Source organism: Anolis sagrei, chromosome 6 (genome assembly GCF_037176765.1).
Source record: "Anolis sagrei isolate rAnoSag1 chromosome 6, rAnoSag1.mat, whole genome shotgun sequence".
Lineage (NCBI taxonomy): Eukaryota > Metazoa > Chordata > Lepidosauria > Squamata > Dactyloidae > Anolis > Anolis sagrei.
In genome coordinates this window covers 60,507,541-60,533,855 of record NC_090026.1, presented here as the reverse complement: position 1 = coordinate 60,533,855, position 26,315 = coordinate 60,507,541, and the positions used below count along the sequence as shown (strand labels likewise).

At 40.2% G+C, this 26,315-nt stretch overlaps 1 protein-coding gene across 1 annotated transcript in view; it reads right to left on the bottom strand.

Annotated features, from left to right (window-relative positions):
* COL15A1 (collagen type XV alpha 1 chain) overlaps window positions 1–26,315 on the bottom strand; it is a 216,930-nt gene that overhangs the window by 46,898 nt on the left and 143,717 nt on the right. The window contains exons 19-30 of the mRNA XM_067470147.1: window positions 23,084–23,146; window positions 21,805–21,840; window positions 21,616–21,699; window positions 17,576–17,641; window positions 12,680–12,715; window positions 11,749–11,811; window positions 10,970–11,047; window positions 9,363–9,398; window positions 7,649–7,702; window positions 7,500–7,559; window positions 5,214–5,282; window positions 4,159–4,200 (exon numbers count right to left, since the gene is read on the bottom strand). Coding sequence (XP_067326248.1) covers window positions 4,159–4,200; window positions 5,214–5,282; window positions 7,500–7,559; window positions 7,649–7,702; window positions 9,363–9,398; window positions 10,970–11,047; window positions 11,749–11,811; window positions 12,680–12,715; window positions 17,576–17,641; window positions 21,616–21,699; window positions 21,805–21,840; window positions 23,084–23,146 — 687 coding nt within the window. The remainder of the gene's footprint in view (window positions 1–4,158; window positions 4,201–5,213; window positions 5,283–7,499; window positions 7,560–7,648; window positions 7,703–9,362; window positions 9,399–10,969; window positions 11,048–11,748; window positions 11,812–12,679; window positions 12,716–17,575; window positions 17,642–21,615; window positions 21,700–21,804; window positions 21,841–23,083; window positions 23,147–26,315) is intronic.

Here is a 26,315-nt window from a genome sequence, read left to right as displayed (position 1 = left end):
GAAGCTGACATTTTTTTATATATTTTTTTTTCATTTCTCACCCTCTCCCCCCCCCCGACTTTTTATTTTTACAATACAGAAAATACATACCTTGTGCACACAAAACATTTACAATTCCCACCACCAACATGAGGATTATTATTTTTCACATATTCATTTCTTTTTGAGACAATCATTATTTCTTTCTCTTTATACATTTCCATCCTGCATGATATATAGCATTTGTATCTTATTTCTTATGACCTGATCTCCAGAATGATTCATAATATAGTTCATTACCCTTGTCCAGGGCCGTAGCCAGAAAAAAATTTCGGGAGGGGTTGAAATTTGGGGGGGGGGTTGAAAATTTTGCGGGGGGGGGGGGTTGAAACCTGCCTCCTATTTATTTTATTAATTTATTTACAGCTTTTATATTCCGCCCCTCTCACCCCGCAGGGGACTCAGGGTGGATTACAGTGTGCACATATATGGCAAACATTCAATGCCAATTTTTGACATACAAACATATACAGACATAGACAGAGGCTATTTAACTTTTTTGGCCACCAGGGGAGCTGTCGCTTTCATCGTCCATCTGCGATGCTGATGAAGCACCTCCGCATTCCCCGCACGCTTCCCCACTGGAATATGTTGCCGGAGTCTTCTTTATGGCTTCATAAATCAGTTAATTTAGCCTCCCCACACTTTAAGGTGGTACCTTATTTTCCTACTTGACAGATGCAACTGTCTTTCGGGTTGCAAAGGTCGACAACAGGCTGCACACAATTGGTTGGCCTGGCTTCGAACTCATGACCTTTTGGTCAGAGTGATCTTAATGCAGCTGACACTCAGCCAGCTGCGCTACAATCCCCACAAAGAGCACAGAAGGGGCAGAGCAGCCTTCCATAGCCTGCAGCTCCACCCCTGTCAATCACCTCCACCAAGTCTGGCCTCCTTAATGAGAGTATTCAACACACACACACACACAACTTGGTTGCTTCACTACATCGCGTATTGCTGCAAGTAATGACAGTGTGAATAAATTGTCAATATTTGCTTGAGATGGTGCTTGCAGTTCTGGAGGGACTCTTAATTTTTTGCATCTCATAGACTTAGCATGAGGATTTGGTTAACCAGTTAAAATTCATAAGTAAACCAGTTTTTTAAAAAAATCTGAAACATTTCGGGGGGGGGGTTGAACCCCTAACCCCCCCCCCCCTCGCTACAGGCCTGCCCTTGTCCATCTATCTTCTATTTCTTTCATTCGATTTTCATTAATTTTTAAATCATTTAATTTCACATTCATAATTTCAAATTCCATTTGCTCCACCATGTAATGGTACCATTTATTTATTGTCCATTTTGATTAATCTTTCCACCCTAATACTATTACTGCTTGTGCACATTCAATTATTGCTTCTTTTATTTCCCTTTTATTTCCCATTTCCTCTCTTTTCCCTAATACCGCTAATTCCTTTGTTATGACCCACTCATTTCCTAGTATTTGATTTGACACATTTTGTATAGTCTGCCAAAAGTCTTGTACATATTCACATTCCCACATCATGTGCATAAAGTGCCCTTTCTGGTGGCATCCATGCCAGCACTGATTACTCCCCTCTTTATAGTAGTATGCTAACTGGCAGGGTGTGCGATACCATTTGTGCAATATTTTCCTCCTCGTTTCTCGTACTTTAGTATTCCTTTCCATCCCTATTATCTCTACCACATTTCTCATTTCTTGTTCCGAGATTTGTAACTCCGTTTCCCACATAGTTTTCAAGTCCTGTATTGTACATTCATCGGCCTCTATTAGCATTGTATATATTTTGCTGGCCTGTGCCTTCTTTCCTTCCCCTTTTTCTCTTATTATCTTTTCAAAGGCGGTATCTTCTCTCTTAACCATATTGATATTTTCTATTGTTTTACAATATGCACAGATTGCTCTTATCTGTAAAATTACAAGCTGCCATTTCTCTTCCAGTGCTTGCTGCAGGAAAAGCTCAAGACTAACTAATCAATAATTGATGATCTTCCTTTTGTTTGTTTTCTTATTTTTTACTGATATCTGCACAAATTCTTCCCTCCATTGTATCATGCCAAAGGGTAGCAATCAGGGAAACCTATTACTGCTCAGACGCAAATCTATCTATCTATCTATCTATCTATCTATCTATCTATCTATCTATAAATGCTCTGTGCATAATGAGTACCTTAAAAACAAAAGAACCAATGAACAAAATCACACCAAATTTGGCAACAAAACATCTCACAATGCAAGGAGTGACCATCACTCAAAAAAATATAAATTTTGTCATTTGGGAGTTGTAGTTGCTGGGATTTATAGTTCACCTACAATCAAAGAGCATTCTGAACTCCATCAATTATGGAATTGAACCAAACTTGGCACACAGAACTCCCATGACCAACAGAAAATATTGGAAGGGTTTGGTGGGCATTGACCTCGAATTTGGGAGTTGTAGTTCACCTACATCCAGAGAGCACTGTTGACTCAAACAATGATGGATCTGGACCAAACTTGGCACAAGCACTTAATATGCCCAAATATGAACACAGATGGAGTTTGGGGGAAATAGACCTTGACATTTGGGAGTTGTAGTCACTGGGATTCACAGTTCACCTACAATCAAAGAGCATTCTGAACCCCACGAATGACAGAATCGGGGAAAATTTCCCACACAGAACCCCCATGACCAACAGAAAATTCTTAAGGCCATCCAATCCAACTCCCTTCATCAGGGCAAAAAAGTGTAATCAAAGTTCTCCTGACAAAGAGCCATCCAGCCATAGATAGATAGATAGATAGAGAGAGAGAGAGAGGGATATATATATATAATATATATATATATGATTCACACACACAGATATAATATCATTGATTTGAAAGGGACCCTTAAAGAAGGACAATGATCTGTTGCATGTTCCAGGGTGGACAAACCAGACACTCTCCACATCAAGACTGACAAAGAAACAACAAGAAAGACTGTTTAACCACAAGCATATATTAAATTACATATATTAGAAACCAACACTTTGTAATTACTTTATTTTCCAGATCACCAGACTGGGCCACAGCAGGGGACGGCTAATATATATAATATATAATATATAATATATAATATAATATAATATAATATAACTAGCGGTCCCCTGCCACGCGGTCCCCTGCCCTGCTGTGGCCCAGTCTGGTGATCTGGAAAATAAAGTAATGAGAAAATGTTGGTTTCTAATATATGTAATGTCTTTATGCTTGTGGGTTAAAAGTATTTCTTGTTGTTTTTTTGTCAGTGTTGATGTGGAGATTGTCTGGTTTGTCTACTCTGGAACATGCAACATGGGGTCCTTTTCAAATCTTTGATACTGCATCTGTCATATATATGTGTGTGTGTGTGTGTGTGAATGGCTGGATGGCCCTTTGTCAGGAGGGCTTTGATTATGTTTTCTTGCCCTGGTGAAGGGAGTTGGACTGGATGGCCTTAAGGCAGCATTTCTCAACCTGGGAGAAATGCTGCCTTAAGGGGGGTCACCAGGGTGGTGTCAGAAGGGTCACCAAAGACCACCAGAAAACACAGTATTTTCTGTTGGTCATGGGGGTGCTGTGTGGGAAGTTTGCCCCAATTCTGTCATTGGAGGGGTTCAGAATGCTCTTTGGTTGTAGGTGAACTATAAATCCCAGTAACTACAACTCCCAAATGTCAAGGTCTATTTCCCCCAAACTCCATCTGTGTTCATATTTGGTCATATGGAATATTTGTGCCATGTTTGGCCCAGATCCCTCATTGTCCACAGTGCTCTCTGGATGGAGGCAAACTACAACTCCCAAACTCAAAGTCAATGCCCACCAAACCCTTCCAGTGTTTTCTGTCTTAGGAGTCTTGCGTTCCAAGTTTGGTTCAATTCCATCATTGGTGGAGTTCGGAATGCTCTTTGATTGTAAGTAAACTATAAATCCCAGCAACTACAACTCCCAAATGACAAAATCATAATGTTTTGAGTGATGGTCACTCCTTGTGTTGTGAGATGTTTTGTTGTCAAATTTGGTGTGATTTCGTTCATTGGTTTTTTTGTTTTTAAGGTACTCATTATACACAGATAATTTTTATATACATAGATATAATATATATATGTCAATGAATAAGATAAAACTTTGGTACTTACTGTTGTTTTGCACTGAAGTCTGGGAGAAATTGGAAAAACGGTCTGTTCAAAAATTGGAGGAACATAAAAACAGTAAATCCTATTTTAAAATTGAAATGTAACATATAATAATAATAATAATAATAATTATTATTATTATTATTATTATTATTATTTTATTTATAACCCGCCTCCATCTCCTCAAAGGGGACTCAGGGCGGCTAACATGAGGCCAAGCCCAAACTTAATCCAACATAACTAGACACCTAACAACAACAAAATACATCATAACAGAACAAATAAAATAAACAGTACAAAATAGCATAGTAAAATCAAACACAAATTAAATGTTTGTAAGAAAGGATGGTTCAGTTGTGAACACTATGCACATGTATATCATAACTTTCTTAAGTTCTGAATTCTTGTTGTTGTTGCTGTTCATTCGTTCAGTCGTCTCCGACTCTTCGTGACCTCATGGACCAGCCCACGCCAGAGCTCCCTGTCGGCCGTCACCACCCCCAGCTCCTTCAAGGTCAGTCCAGTCACTTCAAGGATGCCATCCATCCATCTTGCCCTTGGTCGGCCCCTCTTCCTTTTGCCTTCCATAAAACGCAATTTTAATTCTGCAAGTGGGAAACTGCGGAAACAGTTTGGAGCAGGAACATCATCCCTTTTTTTGCTCACCCCATCTCATTTATTCATTACAATTATCTTTGCCTTTGCTTCAAGATAGCTTGAAAATACATTTCCACTCCAGTGTGTTGTTTTCAAAACCATCCTTAGCTAAGGCTGTTTCACACTCTGAAAACTACTATGCCCAGATTGTTTGTGGCACTGCAGTATATTGTGGTGTTGCGGCAAGGTTTGTAGTGCTGCAGCATTTTGTGACCCAATAGGAGCACATTTTGTGTAGCAGGGCCCTGGGAAATTGCAAGCAGAGTGTGATGGAAATATTTGTCCCTTATTCGTTGTATCTATTATTCAAAGATACAATGAGTGTTTAGATGGATGCTGCATTTATCTGTCACAGCAACTCTGGGCACAGTTAAGCATAGAGACAATCTTCAAATACTTACTCCTTTAATATATACTACACGACCTGGAGGGCCTGGAAGGCCAGGAGGTCCAGGCAGACCAGGGAGGCCCTGGAAAGACAAAAAATGAGGAACCATCAGGCATTATTATTATTATTAACTTTAGGTTCTTGTGGGTTTTTTCGAGCTATAGGGCCATGTTCTAGAGGCATTTCTCCTGACGTTTCGCCTGCATCTATGGCAAGCATCCTCAGAGGTAGTGAGGTCTGTTGGAATTAGGACAATGGGTTTATATATCTGTGGAATGGCTGGGGTGGGGCAAGGAGTTCTTCCCTGCTGGAGCTAGGTGTGAAGGTTTCAACTGACCACCTTCATTAGCATTTGAAGGCCTGCCTGAGCCTGGGAAAATCCCCTGTTGAGAGGTGTTAAGATGTGCCTGGTTGTTTCTTCTCTGCTGTTTTGCTGTTATAATTTTAGAGTTTTTTAATACTGGTAGCCAGATTTTGTTCATTTTCATGGTCTCTTCCTTTCTGTTGAAATTGTCCACATGCTTGTGGATTTCAATGGCTTCTCTGTGTAGTCTGACATGGTGGTTGTTGGTGTGGTCTGGCTACCAGTATTAAAAATCTCTAAAATTATAACAGCAAAACAGCAGAGAGGAAACAACCAGGCACATCTTAACACCTCTCAACAGGGGATTTTCCCAGGCTCAGGCAGGCCTTCACATGCTAATGAAGGTGGTCAGTTGAAACATTCACACCTAGCTCCAGCAGGGAAGAGCTCCTTGCCCCACCCCAGCCATTCCACAGATATAGAAACCCATTGTCCTAATTCCAACAGACCTCACTACCTCTGAGGATGCTTGCCATAGATGCAGGTGAAACGTCAGGAGAAATGCCTCTAGAACATGGCCCTATAGCCCGAAAAAACCCACAAGAACCTAGTGATTCCAGCCATGAAAGCCTTCGACAATACATTATTAACTTTATTTGTACCCCGCTAGCATCTCCCGAAGGACTCGATGCGGCTTACAAAGGCCAAGGCCTCAAAACACAACATAACAGTACACAACCTAAAGCAAATTAAAACAGTTAAAGCAATATTAAGCAACAAGCAATAAAACAATATACCAGGACACAATAAAACTGGGCCGGGCCAGAGTAATGGGTACAGATTAAAAGTGCTGATGTGACAGGTGATATATAGGGATTATAGGGTAAGTGCATTGTGCCAACAATCTTAATTTCTAATAAAGTGCTTCTGGGACTTGTTGCTGGAGTTTTCCTCTTCTGGAAAGGCACATCGGAACAGCCAGGTCGTCAAGTTCTTTCTAGAGTCAGTGTTCCAGAGTCAGAGGGCCACCACAGAAAAGGCCCTGTCTCGTGTCCCCACCAGACGCGCTTGCGACGCAGGCGGGATCACGAGCAGGGCCTCTCCAGATGAACGTAGTGTACGCGTGGGTTCGTAGACGGAGATGCATTTGTAGGTGAACGCGTGGGTTTGTAGACGGAGTAATTTTTGCAACTCTAGACATCTAGACATCAGTGTATCTGTCCGAACGGATCTCCCTCTACGTCCCACCTTGGAGTCTTCTGGGGAGGCCCTGCTCTCGACCTCGCCTCTATCACAAGTGAGGCTGGCGGGGACGAGGAGCAGGGCCTTCTCGGTAGTGGCCCCTCACCTGTGGAACTCACTCCCCGGAGAGATTAGATCAGCGACTTCCATTTTGTCATTCGGAAAAAAATTGAAGACCTGGATGTGGGACCAGGCATTTGGACATTCTGGCAGCTAAAGGAAAGACCTTGATGATGGGCAGGAATTGACAGAATGGAATGGATTTATGGAACTCTGAACACTGACCATGAGGTTGTTTACTATTGTGTTATGTACTGATGTTTTTAACCTGTTAAGTGTTTAGTTGCTTTTATGTATGTATGTATTTTTGACATAGGCATCGAATTGTGCCTTCCTTTGTAAGCCATCCTGAGTCCCCCCTTGGGGGTGAGAAGGGCGGGGTATAAGTAACTGAAATAAATAAATAAATACATAAATAGCTGCTACGAACAGCATGTACCAAAATAATCCCCCGGTACTTTGGAGGAGTACTCCCTTGTCCTATAATGGACGGCTGGTTCTATGTTTTGTGGAGAGGGGTTCTACCCATATTGGGACATGTGGCCCTGGGGCTTCCAAATTGATATACAGTGTGATCAATGCCCTTTGTTTGTCTAATTGCGGGACACGAAGAAGTGCTTCTTTTTCTCTATTCTGCTATGCCTGCATCTTTTTATACAATTAGTATGAATTCTTTGTTTTAATAAAACTTACATATAATGTTACACCTCGTTCACCTTTTAGGCCTTTCCGTCCATTTAGCCCAGGACGTCCCTGGAAAAAGAGACACGTACAAATGCTTTAGTACCTATTTTAAAATAACAGGAAAGATATTAACCCCCTGCTCCAAAAGATGTACATACAGGCCGTCCAGGAAAGCCGAGTTCTCCTTTTGGTCCTGGATTTCCAGGTGGCCCCTAAAGACAAAAAAGATTATGATGAATGGAGGAAAAGAAAAGAAAAACATTAAAAATGACAAATATGCTTGAGTTGCATATGTTAAGGTTTTTATTGTGAAATTGCCCTTTGGGATTTTATGAGCTGGGAGCAGGAGACTGTTTCTTTGATTTGATAACCTCTGATGTATTTGCTAGCTATTCTCTTCCACAGAAAAGAGTTAAGGAGAAAAAGACAACAAAGTAGTACAATGTCCCTTTAGCAGTACTGTATTTCTTCAATTCTAAGACCCATTTTCCCTAGAGAAACATCTCTAAAAATGTGGTGCATCTTAAAATTGCAGGTGTAATCTTAGGTATTTTTGTTCATGGTGGTTGTACTGAAATTAGGGTACATATTATAATACATGGTGCCTTACAATTGAAGAAAGGTACCAGTTTTCAGAGTTTTAAATCAAGAAAGAGCAGACAAAAGAATCTGGAAACAACTAATGAGAAAAAAAGAGTGTGTGTCCCATTATGTAGAAAAGAACATTTATTCAATGAAAAAACTGGATGCATTTTGGCTAGTGAATTATATTTTGGATTTTTTTAAAGGATGCTATAAAGAAAAAAGAGAAATTGTTAAAAGAACAAAAATGGATTCATAAGACAATAGTGATATAAACCTTCATTTATTGCACTCCCACATTCAAGAAAGTTTTCTTTCCATGCTTTTTGAGAAATAAATCCCCCTGAATGTAAAAAAGATTAAAATACACAAAATATCATGCTGCCTTCAGTTATTTTCCAAATTTGGAGAATTTTTGTTGGTCAAAAATAATTTGTGCAAAAAGTTGGGATTTTGTACAAACACAGCATTTTTGATCTTGGAAGTTAAACAAAATTGGCTCTGGTTAGTACTTGGATGGGAGATATGCAAATGTTTCCTTCCATCTTTCATTCCCTCTATTAATATTTGCTGTCTGTTAAAATATTTTCATGTTTCTCACCTATACTTTTTTTTCATGTCAGGAGTGACTTGAGAAACTGCAAGTCGCTTCTGGTGTGAGAGAATTGGCCATCTGCAAGGACACTGCTCAGGATGTTTTGATGTTTTACCATCCTTGTGGGAAGCCTCTCTCATGTCCATCGTACCTTAGGGACCACCTCTCCTTCTCCCATCATCGGAGGTCGCAACGACCAGCCCAACGTGACTTATTCCATATACCGGGTCCTAGAGAAGTGCACTTGGAAAGTACCAGACGCAGGGCTTTTTCTATTTCTGCCCCTGCCTTATGGAATTCCTTGCCACCCTATATGAGAGCCATGCGTGACTTAGGACCTTTTACTCTAGCACTTAAGACCTGGCTTTTTACTAGAGCATTCGATCTTTGTTAATTTTTCATTTCTGTATGTATGTATTTTATCTTTTACAATTTAGCTGTAAATCACCTAGAGCATTCTCGGATGGAGGGCGATTAATAAGTAATTAAATATGATGATGATGTCCCCACATGAGGAGCTGGAGTTGACACAGGGAACTCATCCGAGCTCTCCCCTGATTTGAACCTCTGATCCATTGGTCTTCAGTACTGCTAGCATGAGGGTTTAACCCATTGAGCCATCAGGGGCTTCTCACCTATACTGAAAAGTATAAAAAGGAGCATGCACTCTTTTTTTGAAAAATATATATATTCACCATTGGTCCTGGTGGTCCCAGTATTCCAGGTTCACCCTGTGAGAAAGAGGTTATATATCAGTGATTTCAGACAGCACTGTATCATCTGTGTGATAAGGTTAGCAATAAAAAAACAAAGGTTTTATCTATAGGCAATCCCCGAGTTACAAACATCCGACTAACAAACAACTCACAGTTAAGAATGGGGGTGAGATAACAGGAAATGAGATAAATCTACCCCTATGAAGGAAAATTGTTTCCACAACAAGCCATATTTATTTACCATATTTATTTATTTATTTATTATTTATTTATTTATTTACAGCTTTTATATTTCGCCCTTCTCACCCTGCAGGGGACTCAGGGTGGATTACAGTGTACACATATATGGCAAACATTCAATGCCAATTTTGACATACAACATATACAGACATAGACAGAGGCTATTTAACTTTTTCTGGCCACCAGGGGAGCTGTCGCTTTCATCGTCCATCTGCGACGCTGATGAAGCACTTCCGCATTCCCCGCATGCTTTTGCTGAAGTCTTTTTTTATGGCCTCATAAATTAATTAATTTAAGTCTCCCCACACTTTAAGGTGGTACCTAATTTTCGTACTTGACAGATGCAACTGTCTTTCGGCTTGCAAATGTCGACAACAGGCTACACAATTTGTTGGAAACCCACTCCAACCTGGGCTGGCTTCGAACTCATGACCTTTTGGTCAGAGTGATCTTAATGCAGCTGACACTCAGCCAGCTGCGTTACAATCCCAGTGCATATATACCGCCTCTCTCAACCCGAAGGTGACTCGAGGCGGTTTACAGTCGGCAATCAATGCCCCCAACAACATAAAATATAGTTAAAAACATTAAGATATAATACAGCTCATATAAAAGCAGTAAAACAATAAAAACCATAAAACACAAATCCTCAGCGTCTCATCACTAAAATCATTTTCGTCCAATTGTTCTATGGATCTAAATTAATCTGTTACACTGCATCTGCAAATGCCTGCTCAAAAAGCCAGGTTTTAACTCTCTTTTGAAACGTTAGGAGGGAGGGGGCCAATCTGATATCCCTCGGGAGGGCATGATGATGATCACAGAGACAAAAAGTAAGGGTTTTTTTCTATGTCAGGAGCGACTTGAGAAACTGCAAGTCGCTTCTGGTGTGAGAGAATTGGCTGTCTGAGGGGACACCCGGGTATTTTGATGTTTTACCATCCTTGTGGGAGGCTTCCCTCATGTCCCCGCATGGGGAGCTGGAGCTGACAGAGGGAGCTCAACCATGCTCTCCCCGGATTTGAACCTGTGACCTGTTGATCTTCAGTCCTGGTGGCACAAGGGTTTAACCCACTGTGTCACCGGGGGCCGGTGAAGTGAAATCTTCTGACCAGGGGCACAGACAGAAAAACAAAAACAAACAACCCCCCCCAAAAAAACAGGGGTATTAACCCTTCCCTATGCTATACAAGGCACACACACACACACACACACACAAATATAATGGAGTTCTACTTAAAAATGTACTTTTCCAACTTACAGTTTATGAACAAACCTAAGGAACGTATCTTGTTCATAACTTTGGGACTGCTGTATACATAATAGAAATAATCAATGAATATTACCTTTTCTCCTGGTCTTCTTATCACTTCTGTTAATGAGTCAGCTGAAGCAAAGATAGCTCCCGGCTCACCCTTTTCTCCCTATAAAAGCACACAAGGATTAGTCTGTTTGTTTAAATCAGGGTTCCTCCAACTATGGCCCGCGGGCCACTTCTGGCTCGCCAAGGGCACTTATCTGGCCCGCGGAGGAGGAGCGCCCCCCCAGTGCCCCTCCCTTGGCTGGCTCACGCTCACGAGGTGCTTTACGCGCGAGTAGGCCGCGTGGGGCTGCTCCTCCCTTGGCAGGCTCACGCTGCCCATCGGGCCCGATGGGCAGCATGAGCCAGCCAAGGGAGGCTGCCCCAGCGCTCCATGAAGTTATGCCAGCCACATGACCTTGGAGGTGTTTACGGACAATGCCGGCTCTTCGACTTAGAAATGCAGATGAGCACCACACCCCAGAGTCAGACACGACTGGACTTCAAGTCAGAGGAAAACCTTTAACTAGGAAAATTGTGGAAGCTCCAAATGTGTGTACAGAATGACAGGTTTCTTCCAGATATTGTCTTCAGTACATAATGGTTAGGGTTTAACTGGATGGATGTAGCTTCCTTTCTGTGTATGTATGTATGATGTATCTTGCTAATATACAAAGTTATGCATATTTCAAAACCATGTTTTTCCTCTGTCCCACCCTGTAACATACAAGACAAGCTCTCGTATGCTTGTAATTTTTCCCAGATCTGACTAACTTCCCCACATTCATTCTCATTTCTGTTGCCTACCACCTGCTTCCTTCTTACCTGTTTTCCTTTCTGACCTGGTAAACCTGCTAACCCAGTGTCTCCTTTGGGTCCTCTGGGGCCCTAGAACAAGATAGATATTCTGTAAACAATAATATTACCGTTAATAAACTTATCCATGTTGCAAAATTTAATTCAAATCTGAATTTGTAGGGCAAAATAGACATGGCAGCAGTGCTCATAACTGTGTCTTTTGCCAAATGTTTATGTTGAACAGCTGATGAAATGATTAGAAGCAGTGCTTTTCTGATGTAGAGGACCAACATTTTAATTTTTTCAGCATCTGGTACCATAGCTATGCCCACTGGCTACAACTGTTTCTTTCTTGGAAACTACACATAGAGTCAGCCAGTAGCTTATGGACCAGAACCAGTCCATGGACTGTCACTTGCCCATTTCATATAGCATGGGCAGGTGAGGACTGAATTCTTTCTCCCCAAGTTTCCACTTCCAAATATTTTGGTATTTTTGCAGTTGACTATGTTGTAAATAGATCATCACTAGCAATGTTGTTAATTTTGCTGCTCTGTTCATTTATGGAAAGTAATAGGAATGTCTACAATAGTATGGCCTTACAATTTATGGTGCAATTCTTCAAATTTAACTAGAAGAGTAAGGGTAAAAATAGATTGCAGCAGCTCCCATATAACTTATTGATACACTGATATCCTAAAAGTGCTGCAGTATTTTCTCTCATTTTACTCAAATGCATATTACGTATTTTCTAATTTAATGTGGGGGTGTTGGTTTTATATCCCCCGACAGTAAGTTAAACATTACATATACATTTTGGATCATACCAAATGACAAAATATTCATAGGATTGTTTATATATGTATCATTATTATGCTTATATACTCTGATTTTTCTCTCCACAAGGAGACTCAAAGTTGCTATGTACTGTCTCAGAAACTTAGAACTCAGTGCTTACAGGAAATCCTGGCAGGCCCGGCTTACCATCTGGACCCTAGAAAATGCAAGAACAAAACACATGAGGACATCTCACCCTGGTTAAACAGAGCATGTAGTGTCTGGGTTATCTGCTATTTGTGAACATCAGATAACTTCTTAATGTGGAATTAATCGACATCTCTCTCACTATTGGGCTACTGTAATACATACATAATCCTATTGGTGTAGCTGATTATGTAGGTCATTATCAGGCATACACTGTTTAGCCAAATTCAAGAATAGTGATTGGGTTGCAATAATATTGATGATTGGCCATGTCCAGGTCAATATTATGGCCAATCATCAATATTATTGCAACCCAATCACTATTCTTGAATTTGGCTAAACAGTGTATGCCTGATAATGACCTACATAATCAGCTACACCAATAGGATTATATACCATGAAAAATTTCAGCAGTGTCGAACTCACTGAAAAATAATTCCTATGCCATTGTTGCATACCTGATGAAGAGGGCCACCATTTAATTCTGCTCATTGGTTACAATTGTTTCTCTCCTAGAAATTCAATGGGATCTGGCAGCAAATAGCTTATTGGCCAGTTCCAGTCATAGGTCCCATACAGATAGGCCCATATCCTGGGACCTATCCAAATGACACCCCGGTAAAAATGAATTAATTTGGAATAACTTTAGTTATTCTGAATCAATTAAATACCATATTAGATCCGGGCCTTCCTGAAAGCCCTGGGTCTAATGGTGTATTGGGCATGTGGGGACTCACCCCCGGGTAGTTCACAGACCAACTGGAACTACCCAGAGGTGAATCCTCGCAGCTATTTTGCACCTTTTGGGTTCCTGGAGCCAAGGATGTGGGATGGCACTCCCCCTCCCCACAAGCCCCCTAAAGCAACACTTAAAATTTTAAAAAACTTACCCAGCCACCATTAAGTTGGTCCTTGCATTCTCCTGGCACATAGAAATGACATGCCAGAAGATAGGACGGCGGGGGGGGGGGGAGCAATTTTTCTCTTCACTCCCGTCTATGCGCCAGGAGGATGCAAGGACCACCTTAATGGCAGCCAGGTAAGTTTTTTTTAATTTTAAGTGTTGTTTTGGGGGGCTTTGGGGAAATTGCATGACATCCTGGTAGTTAATGGGATGGCATGCAAACACCTCCCCACCCCCAGGAAAGCCTGGGTTTTTAGGGTGGGTTGGGGTGGTGTGGGGACAGAAATGCACACTAAAGTGGGTTTTACTTGCCTGTCTGGAAGCAGGGGCGGCTCAACCCATTATGCAAAGTAAGCATTTGCAGTATAGTTGATTTTGCCCAGGGGCGCTCTTGAGGCGCTCTTGGGGGAAAATAGACCTTGACATATGCGAGTTGTAGTTACTGGGATGTATAGTTCACCTACAATCAAAGAGCATTCTGAACTCCACCAATGATGGAATTGAACCAAATATGGCACACAGAATTCCCACGATGAACAGAAAATATATATGTCAGTGATTGGTTGGGGGGGGGGGGGGGGGCAAAATACTGTTTGCTTACCATGAAAATTACCTAAGGCCGCCTCTGTCTGGAAGTAACCTGAGTAGCACTGATTTAAGGAACATTCTAGTTCAGCAAAGTCTGTCTCTCAGGCTGCATCTACACTGCCCTATAATCCAGTTTCAGAATGTGGATTAATTGCATTGATCTGGATTATAGGGCAGTGCGGACTAATATAATCCAGTTCAATGCAATTAACCCACATTCTGAAACTGGATTATAGGGCAGTGGAGATCCAACCTCTCTTTCTCTCAGCATCAATCATATATGGGCTTGTAATGGAATTGCCATTCATCCTTGCCTCTACTTTCACCCTCCCATATTTATCTATGTCAGTCAATGTAAAACGAACAAATCTATATATATATATATATATATATATATATATATATATATATATACATGCTCTGTGCATAATGAGTACCTTAAAAAAAGAACCAATGAACTGAATCACACCAAATTTGGCAACAAAACGTCTCACAACACAAGGAGTGACCATCACTCAAAAAATTATGATTTTGTCATTTGGGAGTTGTGGTTGCTGGGATTTATAGTTCACCTACAATCAAGGAGCATTCTGAACTCCATCAATGATGGAATTGAACCAAATTTGGTACATAGAACTTCCACGACCAACAGAAAATATTGGAACAGTTTGATGGGCATTGACCTTGAGTTTTGGAGTTGTAGTTCACCTACATCCAGAGAGCACTGTCGACTCAAACAATGATGGATCTGGTCCAAACTTGGCACAAACACTCAATATACCCAAATATGAACACAGATGGAGTTTGGAGGAAATAGACCTTGCCATTTGGGAGTTGTAGTCACTGGGATTCACAGTTCACCTACAATCAAAGAGCATTTTGAACCCCACGAACAGCAGAATTGGGGCAAACTTCCCACACAGAACCCCCATAACCAACAGAAAATACTGAAGGTCATCCAATCCAACTCCCTTCATCAGGGCAAAAAACCGTAATCAAAGTCCTCCTGACAAAGAGCCATCCAGCCATAGATAGATAGATATGATTCACACAGAGACAGATATAGTATCATTGATTTGAAAGGGACCCCTCAAGAAGGACAATGATATGTTTTCATGTTCCAGAGTGGGCAAACCAGACAATCTCCACATCAACACTGACAAAGAATCTGCAAGAAATACTGTTTACCCACAAGCAGAAAGAAATAACATATAGTAGAAACCAACACTTTCTCATTACTTTATTTTCCAGATCAACAGACTGGGCCACAGCAACGCGTGGCAGGGGATAGCTTGTGACTATATAAATACTGTATGTACATGCCACAGTAACAAGACTTAAGTGCAAAAATAATCAGAAAATGCAGAACAATTTTAAAGAATAATTAACTCAATTTAATAATGATAGAAGTTTGAATATCAAAGAGTAGAGTGGGAAGCAACAGTAAAGAAAGAAGGAGAACAGTCCGTTAGTATAAACACTTAAGTGAAAAGAGAGGAATAAAGACGCCACAATATATATTGGCAGGAGTACAAAGTTTACTTTGGCACATCTAAGAAGAAAATATTGAAAAAAAGTGAACCAAAGCTTCAAAGACTTTACTTAAAAGTGCCATGAAATTATACAAATAAATCTGTAACGCATAACACTGCCGTTTCAGTGCAATACTCACTGACAGTTAATTGAAAAATCTTCCAGATTCTGAGAAACACAGTCTTTACAAAGCAGGCCAGATCTGATTTTGTACGACTGTGCAGAGACATAATGTCAAATGAGAAATCTTAAAAGAAGCTTCAGCTTATTACTCTGCCTTCTTCAAGGAGAAACAAGCAAGAACACTGTATCAGATATCACAATTACAAAAGATCAGACAGAAGGTCTGTAGTAAATGCTGATACCACTTATAATGGAGGGAATCGGGCAGTGTGTAGTATCACACTTCCCTATTCCCAGTAAGCTAGAATTCTGTAAATTATTCTAGTTTATTGATGCATCCAAAGTGTCCAATGTGTTACCATGACTACTAGACAGAATGAATTATTCGTTGTCCTGGTCATTTATTCTGCTTCCATTTGGGATGTCTTCACATATGAAAATTGCATCAGATTTTGTTACTTGAATTTATCAGTTTGAATCTTCAGAAATGTCAAAAATAAGAAAACATTTCCTCTATATGTTGTGAATACATTATATAGGACAGCAATGTTTAGTTTACTAAGCTTCTGGATAAATCAACTATCTGTACTATCTCTTGGTGGTTAGATAATAAATGAAAAAAAAAACAATACCGTTACATATGGTGATTGTAGTTAGTGTTTTCTTAAAATACACATTCTGTTTTCTCATGTGGAAAATAATGCCTTCTTTTAAGGCTGTGATTGCTTTGGCTGGTGCATGCTTCATCTCAAAACAAAGTCTGCTCCTCTTTACTAGCAGAGAACGAATGCGGATCTAAAATTATATAACTACTAGATGGAAACTGTGCTGTCGCACGCTGGGCCTGTGCATAAGACTGTAGACAGGACATAAATTCTGCCCAACGGGACGCCGGGGCTGTCTCAGATTAAAGGCCTTTGGATTTCCTTAAAACAGAGTCTTTAGATTGCTTAAAGGTTCAACAAAGTTCTTAATATACACAAAAGTGGGTTGACATTTTTTAAATCCCTCCATTGTATCTCTCTTTCCCTAATTCTAAATTCAACCTTTGATTAAGATTATAAAGTATAAAATAAAATTTCAGAGACTTTTTAATTGCTCTCCATCTCTGCTTCCCTTGAACCACCCAAGTGTCTGTTTGACAGCCCAATCAGCTGATCAGCTATTTCAGGCATTTAAAAAGCACACGTGTGTTGGAGCAGTCTACTCAGGGGGAGGGAAGGAAAGCACATGTTTTGCATGACTGCAGGAATATACGGACATGCAAAGGTGCACAATTTTGGGGCGCAATCGGGTTTTAAGTGCACCTTTTATGCTTTTACCTCTTAACCTGATCCCTCACACACTTTGGCTTTTAACTTTTAACCCAGTTACTTCCAGGTTTTACAGCATGTGTAGAAGTGCCCACAGAGTATATTGTAGCTTTAGTGTGGTCTAAGATTTTGAGAAACCAGGGTTGGAATCTCCACTCAGTCATGAAACCTATTGGGTGACATTGGGCAAGTTATACTCTCTCAGCCTAAAAGGAAGGTAATGCTAAACTCTGAACAAATCTTTCCAAGAAAGCTCAAGAATTCTCAAATAAGAATACAACAGCAACAACAAACTCGGGAAGCAATTGTAATAAATCTCAACGAATTTCAAAGAAGTAAGTAGAATTAGTACATGAGGATCACAGAAAGTTAAATAAACAAAACATTATTTTATTTAAGACATACTCACTGGAGGCCCGACAAGTCCTTTGATTTCAGAAATGTTGAACGTTAGGTCGGAAGCATTGAGCCAAGACTGGAAAGGATATAGAAAAATAAATTTGTTGTTTTTCTAGAATGCTTACATATTTCTAGAATTGCACAGAAAACATGATTAGTACTACTTACTATGAGAGCATGTCTTATCTGAAATATTTGGGGACCAGATGTGTTTAGGATACATACATACATACATACATACATACATACATAAATGCTCTGTGCATAATGAGTACCCTAAAAACAAAAGAACCAGTGAGTGAAATCACACCACATTTGGCAATAAAATGTCTCACTACACAAAGAGTGACCATCACTCAAAAAATTATGATTTTGTAATTTGGGAGTTGTAGTTACTGGGATTTATAGTTCACCTATAATCAAAGAGCATTCTGAACTCCACCAACGATGGAATTAAACCAAACTTGGCACACAGGACTCCCATGACCAACAGAAAACACTAGAAGGGTTTGGCTGGCATTGACCTTGGGTTTTGTAGTTGTAGTTCACCTACATCTAGAGATCACTGTGGACTCAAACAATGATGGATCTGGACCAAATTTGGCACGAATACTCAATATGCCCAAATATAAACACAGATCGAGTTTGGGGGGAATAGACCTTGACCTTTGGGAGTTGTAGTCATTGAGATTCACAGTTCACCTACAATCAAAGAGCATTCTGAACCCCACCAACGACAGAATCGGGGCAAACTTCCCACACAGAACCCCCATGACCAACAGAAAATACTTAAGGCCATCCAATCCAACTCCCTTCATTGGGGCAAGAAAAGTAATCAAAGTCCTCCTGACAAAGAGCCATCCAGCCATAGATTGATAGATAGATAGATAGAGATATGATTCACACAAGGACAATTATATGTTGCATGTTCCAGAGTAGGCAAACCAGACAATCTCCACATCAATACTGACATAGAAACAACAAGGAATTCTGTTTACCCAGAAGCATAAAGGAATTACATATATTAGAAACCAACATTTTCTCATTACTTTATTTCCCAGATCAACAGACTGGGCCACAGCAATGCGTGGCAGGAGCCAGCTAGTATATTATATGTGTGTGTGTGTGTGTGTGTGTGTGTGTATATATATATATATATATATATATATATATATGGGGGGGGGAGAGAGAGAGAGAGGAATACTTGTATATACATAATATATCTTTTAGATGTGATTCAAGTCTAAACATGAAATTCATTTATGTTTCATACATATCTTTATACACAATATTTTAAAATAATTTTGTGCGTGAAATAATTTTTGCGTACATTGAACCATCAAAAAAGAAAGGTGTCATTATCTCAGCCACCCAAGTGCAGAATTTTAGATTTTGTAGCATTTTTGTAGCATTTTGGATTTCAGATTCTGGATAAGGGCTGTACATAAAAAACCGAGGCTTGAAAATGGATATCTAAGAAGCAAACCGATTTCCTTTGCTTTCCTCAAAACATAATTAATCATTTTCCTCAGTAGATGTGTTTTCATTATGAATGCAGTACACTTTATCCTCAAAAAACACAATTCTAGCAAGAAATATTTGGCACAAATGAATAATCAGAAAAGAAAATTTCAAAGCTAAAACACCAAGTTGTGATTATTTTACCCTAGCTATCCAGTTAGATGCATAACTTCACCCGCCCTGCAGTTCTGTTGCTCTAGTATTTTTCATATATACTTATTTCATTAAAGCAACGTTGCAATTTTAGCAAACTTTAGTGATTAAAAAAACCCCTAAATTTTAATTGCTGTCTGGGGAGACTGGGAGAGAAGGATAATTGCACTTCCTAACATTATGTCAGTGCTGGCACACGAGCAGGTGGACCATATCGCGCAAAGAAAGTACCCAAACCGGGACGTGATCTGGGGTTATCAGCTTGTCATAGGGAGTGGGGGATCGGCAATGAGTTGTGTCAGGTGATAGGAGCTGAGCGTCTGCTCAAATCTTGAGGTAGAAGCATTGGCAGTATGAAATTTTGTAATAGCTCCTAAAGCTACAAATGATTTTGCAAGTGACAATATATCCTTAGCACTAGTTAAATACTGTATATACTCGAGTATAAGCCTAGTTTTTCAGCCCCTTTTTTAGGCTAAAAAAGTCCCCCTCAGCTTATACTCTAGTCAAGGTTATTTATTATTTTCCTCTATTATTATTATTATTATTATTATTAATAATAATAATAATAATAATATTACATTTATTATTTTACTCTATTTATTTATCATTTATCATTTAACTCTATTATTGTTGTTATTACTACATTTATTATTTTACTCTATTTATTATTGTTATTATTACATTTATTACTTTGCTTTATTATTATTGAAAGGATATGTAAGCACATTTACATTGAACAAGGTTAGAATAATGGTTTAATCAGAGTTGGACAGTCTTATCTTATATTACAATTTTATGTAAATATTTTATTATTTATTTATTTTCCATAGTTTTTATTTAAGTTTTTTGAGCTGAGTATACATCGAGAAGGTGTCAATCATCGACATAACTTCGATTTACATGAAAAGGGAAAAGTATCTATTCCCAGAAGGGGAATAATAGGAAGAAAGGAGGAGGAGGAAAAGAGGAGGAGAAAAAAAAGTGCCGGTGAAAAGGAGTGTAACAGATGGAGGGTGCAGAGTGAAGTTAGTACTTTTGTTTACTGATTTACTCCAAGAGGTATTGTTAGTTATTAATGATTTCTTCTTTTCTTCTCTCTCTTCTATCTATATCTACTTGATATTGAAATGTTTTTTGACTGGAGACCAGTCCGTCTTGTTTTCATCAGTCATTTGTGCATTCTTCAAGTATTCTGTTAAAACATCCATGTTCATTATATCTAATATTTTCAGCAACCATTAGTCTATCGTTGGCGTTTCTTTGTTTTTCCATTTTTTGGCTGCTACTATCCTCGCTGCAGTTGCCATATGGAAGAAAAGTTTATCTTTGTTTTTTTCCATTTCAAAGTCTAAGATACCCAGTAAATAATATTCCGCTTTCATCTCTTTTCTTATATCCAAGATCTTGCTTATTACTTCGTGGACCTCTTTTCAATTTTTTTTAAAATTTTGTCATATGTCCACCATAAGTGGAAAAAGGCACCCTTCTTTCTTTGACATTTCCAGCACGTATCAGGCACGTTTTTGTAGTATTTTGCTAATTTACTAGGAGTGATGTACCATTGGTACATCATTTTAATCCAATTGTCCCTCAAATCGTAGGAGTTTATCCACTTTAATTTGGTCTTCCAAATCTTCTCCCATTCTGTTGTTCCGATTGTATGTCCTAGATTTGCTGTCCATTTCAATGTCCAGTTTTTGATTCGATTTTTCTCTGTTTTCCAATTTAAAAGAATTTTATACAATTTGGTACTCCCATTTTCCCCCGAAAGCATAACTTTTTCCCAGTATTTATCGCCAGTTTCAAAACCTATTTTTTTATCTTTGTTGAAAGCTTCATAAAGTTGTCTATATTGAAACCATGATAGTTCACCATGTGTTGCTCTTAATTCCTCCAGGGTTTTGATTGTGTATGCTTCCCTATTTTTCTTTAAGATATCTTTGTATTGGGGCCACTTGTCCCAACCCAATTCTCTTCTTTGCGTAGCTTTGAGGGATGATATCCATAGGGGTGTTTTTTTGATAAAATTTGGCTTTGTATTTCTCCCAAACTTTAATCAACGAAGATCGAATGAAATGATTGCCAAAATTCTTTTCAATGTTCCTTTTAGTGTACCACAAATATTATTTATTTATTTAAAACGGTTATATCCCAATCTTCTCTACCTCCATAGAGGGACTCCGACCTACTTTAACCTACTGATGCCTCAATTAATGTAATTGTATTGGTATCTATGTTTATTTTGAAATTGATCAGTAGCTGCTGCATTTCCCACCCTCGAGTCAATCTGTTTTCCTAGTTTTTGTGGTAAAATTAGATGCCTCGGCTTATATTCGGGTTGGCTTATATTCAAGTATATATGGTAATACTTACCTTTGGAATAGCTATAACAGGACCTGGTGGACCAGGAGGACCTGGTGGGCCCACAACTCTAGCACCATCTTGCCCAGCTTCACCCTATTTCAACAGAAGAATATTTTTGTCCTTAAATTGGCTTTTGCTGTATAACTGATATCCAAATTAATATTCATTGATAATAAATGGCATTACATTATTTCTTACCTTGGAACCTGGGTCACCTTTATCTCCTTTGGGCCCCTGAATTGAAAAGTCCGTGTTAATTGTAGGAAAAGAAGATTCATAAGGGTATCAAGAGTAACACAGACTGCATTTGTTGAAATCCTTCATATTTCACACTTTCAAGGGGCACTTGAAAGAGTTAGTATTTATAAGTTTTCTGAAATGCAACATTCTCCCTTTGAATCTTAAGAATGCTATCCGCCCCTCACTCAAATCTCTGTCCCCAAATCCCCCACCTAAACTAAATTTCAATTGTTCATTTCCAATGCTACAGTTTAAATATTGCATGAAGAACCCTCTTGCATACTGTAATGAACTCATACCTTTTCTTCGTAGGCCGCAGCCTGGAAGTCAGTGAGCTGGCCTCCATGTTGGGAAGGCAGCTCAGGATGGCAGACATGATGGTATAGGCAGAGAGGCAAGGGGAGGAGTCAGTTAACTCCTGATTGGTTCAGACCCCAAGGGGAGGAGTTGAAGGAGAGTGTAAATAGGCTGTCATTTCTGACAGAAGGGAGAGAGAAGGATTTGATCTAGCAGAGAAAAGCTTAGGATTTCAGACAGGGAGAAGAGAGTTTCTTAGTGAGCTAGGAATTAGCCTGTCAGGGAATAATTAAAGAGCAAGTGCTTCTGTATAGCTTGACTAGGGCAGTCAAAGTGAAGGACATAATATAAGTGGGTTTATTTCCCTAAAGGTCAGAGTAGTCCAGGGGAAACCTAGATACTCTGGAAGGCAGCCAGGGGCGGCTGGCCAAAGAAACGCACTGTTACATATTACAAGATAGTGTGAGGAAAGTAGCTCATGTTAAGGAAAAGTTACTTCTTCTAAAGAAACAATTTGCTTAATAAGTCTGTGCTTCAGAAACAAACTACGCGTATGTATCTCTCAGTAGTCATTTGTTTGCTTCAAATACTTCAATAAACCTGTTCTCTAGTTTACTGTTAATCTGCCTCAGCCTTGTTTTGTTATATAAGGTTAGATCCAGTAAGCCTCCACATCTCTACAATTCAGTCACCAGAAAGGGAGCCAAAAGGAAGAACCGGTGTATAGGGACATTTTACCTCAAGTACAACAACAAGACAATTCCTCAAACTGTAATTTGGGGTGGTGGCAGCAAACCTACCATTACACACACATCGTTCTCTCTCATTACTGTAATTCCCTCGTATATTCCTTACAGTGGTGGCAGCGGTGGGATTGAAAAGAAAGGTTCCCCCCTGTCACATGCAATAATAGACCCAATATTCCTTTACACATACATACTTCATCACCAGGGCGCCCTGCAACACCAGGAAATCCTGGCCTTCCTTCTGGACCTTCTTCTCCCTGGTTAAATAAAAACAACAAATATTAACAACATTGTCAGATTTATTTTAATACTCTGCATGCTATGTTCTGCTTTTTGCAACTTTTTTATTTAGAGGTCCCTGTGATTTAGGTCAAAGCTATAGATTAGAACTCTTGCCTATACCATATGTGAGTTTCCATGTAGCTGTTACTAATCAGGAAACAAGGTTTCTGGGCTCATGCTGGAGAAGAATGAGATGAATGAGCATCTATAAATGAGCCTCACCCTCTATAAAATAAAAACTCAAAGAAAATCCTGTTGACATAAACTTGTTGGCATCCTACCATTTTCTGAGGATGCTCTTTGCTTCTTATTTGATGACCTCTAACTTTTTATGAGTTCAAGAGTGGTTGGAGTAGGAACACTAGCATGCCTATACTCAGTAATTGTCAATTTGCATGTTTAGGGGTGTCAAACTCATTTTCATCCAAAGACATCCAACCCCAAATTGGGAAAGAAGTCGTCCAGGAATACCTGGCCGCTCTTAATGAGTTCAAGTCCCCAGGACCAGATCAACTACACCCAAGAGTATTGAAGGAACTAGCGGAAGTCATTTCGGAACCATTGGCAACCATCTTTGAGAGTTCTTGGAGAACGGGAGAAGTTCCAGCAGATTGGAGGAGGGCCAATGTGGTCCCAATCTTCAAGAAGGGAAAAAAGGACGACCCAAACAACTACCGTCCGGTCAGCCTCACGTCGATACCGGGCAAGATTCTGGAAAAGATTGTTAAGGAAGTGGTCTGCAAACACTTAGAAACAAATGCAGTCATCGCTAATAGTCAACATGGATTTATCAAAAACAAGTCATGCCAGACTAATCTGATCTCTTTCTTCGATAGAGCTACAAGCTGGGGAGATGCGGGGAATGCCGTGGATGTAGCGTACCTGGATTTCAGTAAGGCCTTTGACAAGGTCCCCCATGACCTTCTGGCAAGGAAACTAGTCCAATGTGGGCTAGGCAAAACTACGGTGAGGTGGATCTGTAATTGGTTAAGTGGACGAACACAGAGAGTGCTCACTAATGCTTCCTCTTCATCTTGGAAAGAAGTGACGAGCGGAGTGCCGCAGGGTTCCGTCCTGGGCCCGGTCCTGTTCAACATCTTTATTAATGACTTAGATGAAGGGCTAGAAGGCATGATCATCAAGTTTGCAGACGACACCAAATTGGGAGGGATAGCCAATAGTCCAGAGGACAGGAGCAGAATTCAAAACGATCTTGACAGATTAGAGAGATGGGCCAAAACTAACAAAATGAAGTTCAACAGTGACAAATGCAAGATACTCCACTTTGGCAGAAAAAATGAGATGCAAAGATACAGAATGGGGGACGCCTGGCTCGAGAGCAGTACGTGTGAAAAAGATCTTGGAGTCCTCGTGGACAACAAGTTAAACATGAGCCAACAATGTGATGTGGCGGCAAAAAAAGCCAATGGGATTTTGGCCTGCATCAATAGGAGCATAGTGTCTAGATCTAAGGAAGTAATGCTACCCCTCTATTCTGCTTTGGTTAGACCACATCTGGAATATTGTGTCCAATTCTGGTCACCACAATTCAAGAGAGATATTGACAAGCTGGAAAGTGTCCAGAGGAGGGCGACTAAAATGATCAAGGGTCTGGAGAACAAGCCCTATGAGGAGCGGCTTAGGGAACTGGGCATGTTTAGCCTGAAGAAGAGAAGGCTGAGAGGAGATATGATAGCCATGTATAAATATGTGAGAGGAAGCCACAGGGAGGAGGGAGCTAGCTTGTTTTCTGCTTCCTTGGAGACTAGGACACGGAACAATGGCTTCAAACTACAAGAAAGGAGATTCCATCTGAACATTAGGAAGAACTTCCTGACTGTGAGAGCCGTTCAGCAGTGGAACTCTCTGCCCCGGAGTGTGGTGGAGGCTCCTTCTTTGGAAGCTTTTAAACAGAGGCTGGATGGCCATCTGTCAGGGGTGATTTGAATGCAATATTCCTGCTTCTTGGCAGGGGGTTGGACTGGATGGCCCATGAGGTCTCTTCCAACTCTTTGATTCTATGATTCTATGACCCATCAGCCTTATGGTTGCATTTAAAGGATCATTGCATCCATGGACAGAGAATCAGTGGATAAATATTATAATACTAGCTGTACCCACCATGCATTGCTGTGGCCAATCTTCCCTCCCTCTTTCTCTCCTTCTTTCTTTCTCTCCTTCCTTCCCTCCCTCCCTCTTGCATACTCAGCAGCAGAGTATGCATGCCCAGTGTGGAACACATCTCACCACACTAAAACAGTGGATGTGGCTCTTAATGAGACATGCCACATTATCACGTGGTGTCTGCGCCCTACACCACTGGAGAAATTACACTGCTTAGCCGTTATTGCACCACCTGACATCCGCCGGGAAGTAGCAGCCAATAGTGAAAGGACCAAGGCAGAGACATCTCCAGCTCATCCCCTGTTTGGGTATCAGCCAACACGTCAATGACTTAAATCTAGAAATAGTTTTCTAAGATCTACAGAGACACTCGCTGGAACACCTCAGCAAGCGAGAGTCCAAAAGTGGCAGGCTCAAACCCAGAACCTCAACCAATGGCTGATACCAAATGAGAAACTCCCCCCTGGGTACACAGAGGACTGGGCGACTTGGAAGGCGCTGAACATACCATTCTTGTATCACAAGATGCAGAGCCAACCTTCAGAAATGGGGCTACAAAGTGGAATCCTCGACATGCGAGTGTGGAGAAGAGCAAACCACTGACCACCTGCTGCAATGCAACCTGAGCCCTGCCACATGCACAATGGAGGACCTTCTTGCAGCAACATCAGAAGCACTCCAAGTGGCCAGATACTGGTCAAAGGACCTTTATTCAACTACCAAACTCACAAATGTTGTATTTGGTCTGTTTGTTTGCTTTGTTCTGTTAGAAATGTAATATAATTGACTGGTTGCCCTGACACGACAAATAAATTCCTCCCTCTTTCCTTTTTCCTTCCCTTTTTTTCTTTCCTTCTCTCCTTTCTTCTCTACGTCTTTCCTTCCTTCCCCTCCCTTTTTCTTTCTCTCCTTTCTTCCTTCTCTACCTATTATTGGACTGCAACTCCCAGCAGTCATCCTGATCGATCTATCTACCTACTATCTATCTCTATCTAATCTATATATCTTATCTATCTGGAG